Genomic DNA, 2893 nt, shown 5'->3' on the forward strand with positions numbered 1-2893 from the left:
GGAGTCATTCTAATACCTATCTATAACAGGTACGTTTCACAGAGCCATACGAAACCTACCCCTCTTGCACAAAATGGCTTCTTCTTCCGATCATTGCCAATGATATAGTCACAGCTCTCATTGGGGCGATTGATGAGCTTAGCCCCGGCCGCCACCAAGACAACTTTCCACTGATCTTCAACCAGCTGATACACCGCAATGGACAATTTAAAAGGAATGAATATGGGTGATATGGTGTCCCGGCTCTTATTGCATCACCCAACAATACCAAAAGTACCACCACCAGTTAATGAGGAATCTAAGTGGCTGTGGTGATCTCACCCATATGTGCGAACAACCAGCACAGCCAGAACCCCGTGCAGCCCAATATTTGACACGAATTAAGGATCTCACAAGTATATACAACTTCAACCGTCCCCAACACCCGAGTCTCAACAACCTTCTCTTTCAGCTTGATTAAGACCGTTTTGCCCTCGAATACCCGGTATTTCCGGTTGGCAACGGGTATGGCTACTTGGCCTGGTACGGTGACTTTGCCTGTGGCCAGGCGGTAGTCTTTGGTGGACAGCAGGTAGTTGGCCGATACACACGCCTCGACCCAATCATAGCGCACACAGTGCAGAGCTGTGGTGGGGTGTACGCTGAGTGTCAGTATCAGGGTTTGGTACCAAACCATCACTTATAAATGGCGTTTTATGTTTATGTTTTGGGTCTATGCTCGACAGTATCAAGGTTTTGTGCCCACAAAGAAATGGTGTTTACGTAAATATTTTTCGGGCCTATACTCGACAGGGGGTCCAAAAGTACAGATACCATAAACGTTTTATACGTACGCCACACGTGAAGATACGGCATGAGAAACAGTTGTGTGGTGCATGATGCTGGTAGAGCTCAGGGATACTAGATATCTACGCGGGGTACTTCTAGGGTTTTGGGTTTGGTTAGGTAAGAACTCGTGGCCTGGAACTGTGATCAGCCTGATACATACACATCAAACGAAGCACAAACTACTACTGCATATTCATGTGCTCGTACTTGTACTTGTACTTGCACTGAACCACACCCCAACCACCCGACCATACGAAGTAAACGTACTACTATGTAAGTATGTACTTGTACTTGTACTTGCACTGAACCACACCCCCAACCACTCGACCATACGAAGTAAACGTACTACTATGGAAGTATGCACTTGTACTTGTACCTGCACTGAACCACACCCCCAACCACTCGAGCCCTACACATACACATACACATACACATACACATACACATACACATACACATACCCAACGCCAACCCAGCCATGTACGTGACGGTACGCAGCTCCTCTGCCGCAATGATATACACAGAGCTGAGAGTGTTGGACTTAATCTCATCAATACGTTCGTAGATAGTTCCCCCGTGCGAGGTTAGGTCGCTGACTAATTTTGCCTTATTAGGGATCTTTTTGGCGCCGGTTATGAGGAAGCCCATGCCGTCAAAGGGATGCGACGGAAGCTCTGGGGAAGAAGATTGGGATGGGAAAATACCAAAATAAATAAATTAAGTGGTAAGATACGGTACAGAAAATGAGAAAATGAATACCAATACCAAAACAGACGCAAAATTGGGATGAGGTAGCCCCAAAAATAAAATAAATGCCAATACACGGTACAGAGAAACAATAGATATCAATACCAAAACAAGATCTTAAGCAACGGAGAACGTGGATGAGAAGCACAATTGGGATGGGAAAACATCAAAAATAAATTAAATGCCAATACACGGTACAGAAAACGAGACAGTGAATCGAAACAAGAAAGTAAACAACGGGAAAGATGGATGAGAGGGGCTGTGGAGTGGGACCGGACCCAAAATTGATTCATGAGATGAAACGGACGTACAGATACGCTTGCAACCAGTTAACAATAAGAACTCTAACCCACGGTTATAGTCCCCACTACAAGTAACTAGTGCTTCGCACATACATAGAGCTATAATCAAGTATACAAAATGTACAATACCTATCACATACATATAGCTACAATCAAGCATACATAATGTACAATACCTATCACTTACATACAGCTATAATACCATGTACCTTTCACATGCAATAGCTATAACCACGCACAACTAATGTACAACCCCTATCACTTACATACAGCTATAATAACAAATACCTTTCACATGCATATAGCTATAACCACGTACACCTAATGTACAGTATCCATCACTAACATACAGTTATAGCAACAAATACCTTTCACATGCATATAGCTATAACAACGTACACCTAATGTACAATACCTATCACTTACATACAGCTATAGCAATAAATACCTTTCACATGCATATAGCAATAACAACGTACACCTAATGTACAATACCTATCACTTACATACAGCTATAATAACAAATACCTTTCACATGCATATAGCTATAACAACGTACACCTAATGTACTATACCTATCACTTACATACAGCTATAATAATATATACCTTTAACATGCATATTGCTATAACCACGTACACCTAATGTACAATACCTATCAGTTACATACAACTATAATAACATATACCTTTCACATGCATATAGCTATAACCACGTAAACCTAATGTACATCGTACATACCTGTCTCTAACCCATCACCCCTGACGTCCTCCAGTGCCACGGGTTCGTACTCCAGGATACACTCAGGCACATCACCTTCGTACAAGGCAACGTGATACTCTGAGATCAAGCGTGGCTCTCCATTCCCTGGACAGATGGGACCACGGTTATAGTGTGGGTATATATAGCAATCGGATGAGTGTGTGTGAGAGGTAAAGTACGTTTGTAACAGATGTAATAATAGAATACAGTAGCAATGCGTACATGTAATTGTATAGTACAGATATTCATACGAT

General features: G+C 42.4%; 1 protein-coding gene across 1 annotated transcript in view; it reads right to left on the minus strand.

Moving 5' to 3' along the window:
- The window catches only part of SARC_05878 (hypothetical protein), a gene marked incomplete at its 5' end in the record, with an annotated part of 12994 nt that overhangs the window by 511 nt on the left and 9590 nt on the right, over nt 1–2893 (minus strand). The window contains 4 exons of the mRNA XM_014300252.1: nt 60–185; nt 440–624; nt 1290–1502; nt 2619–2744. Of these exons, the coding sequence (XP_014155727.1) occupies nt 60–185; nt 440–624; nt 1290–1502; nt 2619–2744 (650 nt within the window). The remainder of the gene's footprint in view (nt 1–59; nt 186–439; nt 625–1289; nt 1503–2618; nt 2745–2893) is intronic.

Source organism: Sphaeroforma arctica (assembly GCF_001186125.1).
Source record: "Sphaeroforma arctica JP610 unplaced genomic scaffold supercont1.395, whole genome shotgun sequence".
NCBI classification, from domain to species: domain Eukaryota; class Ichthyosporea; order Ichthyophonida; genus Sphaeroforma; species Sphaeroforma arctica.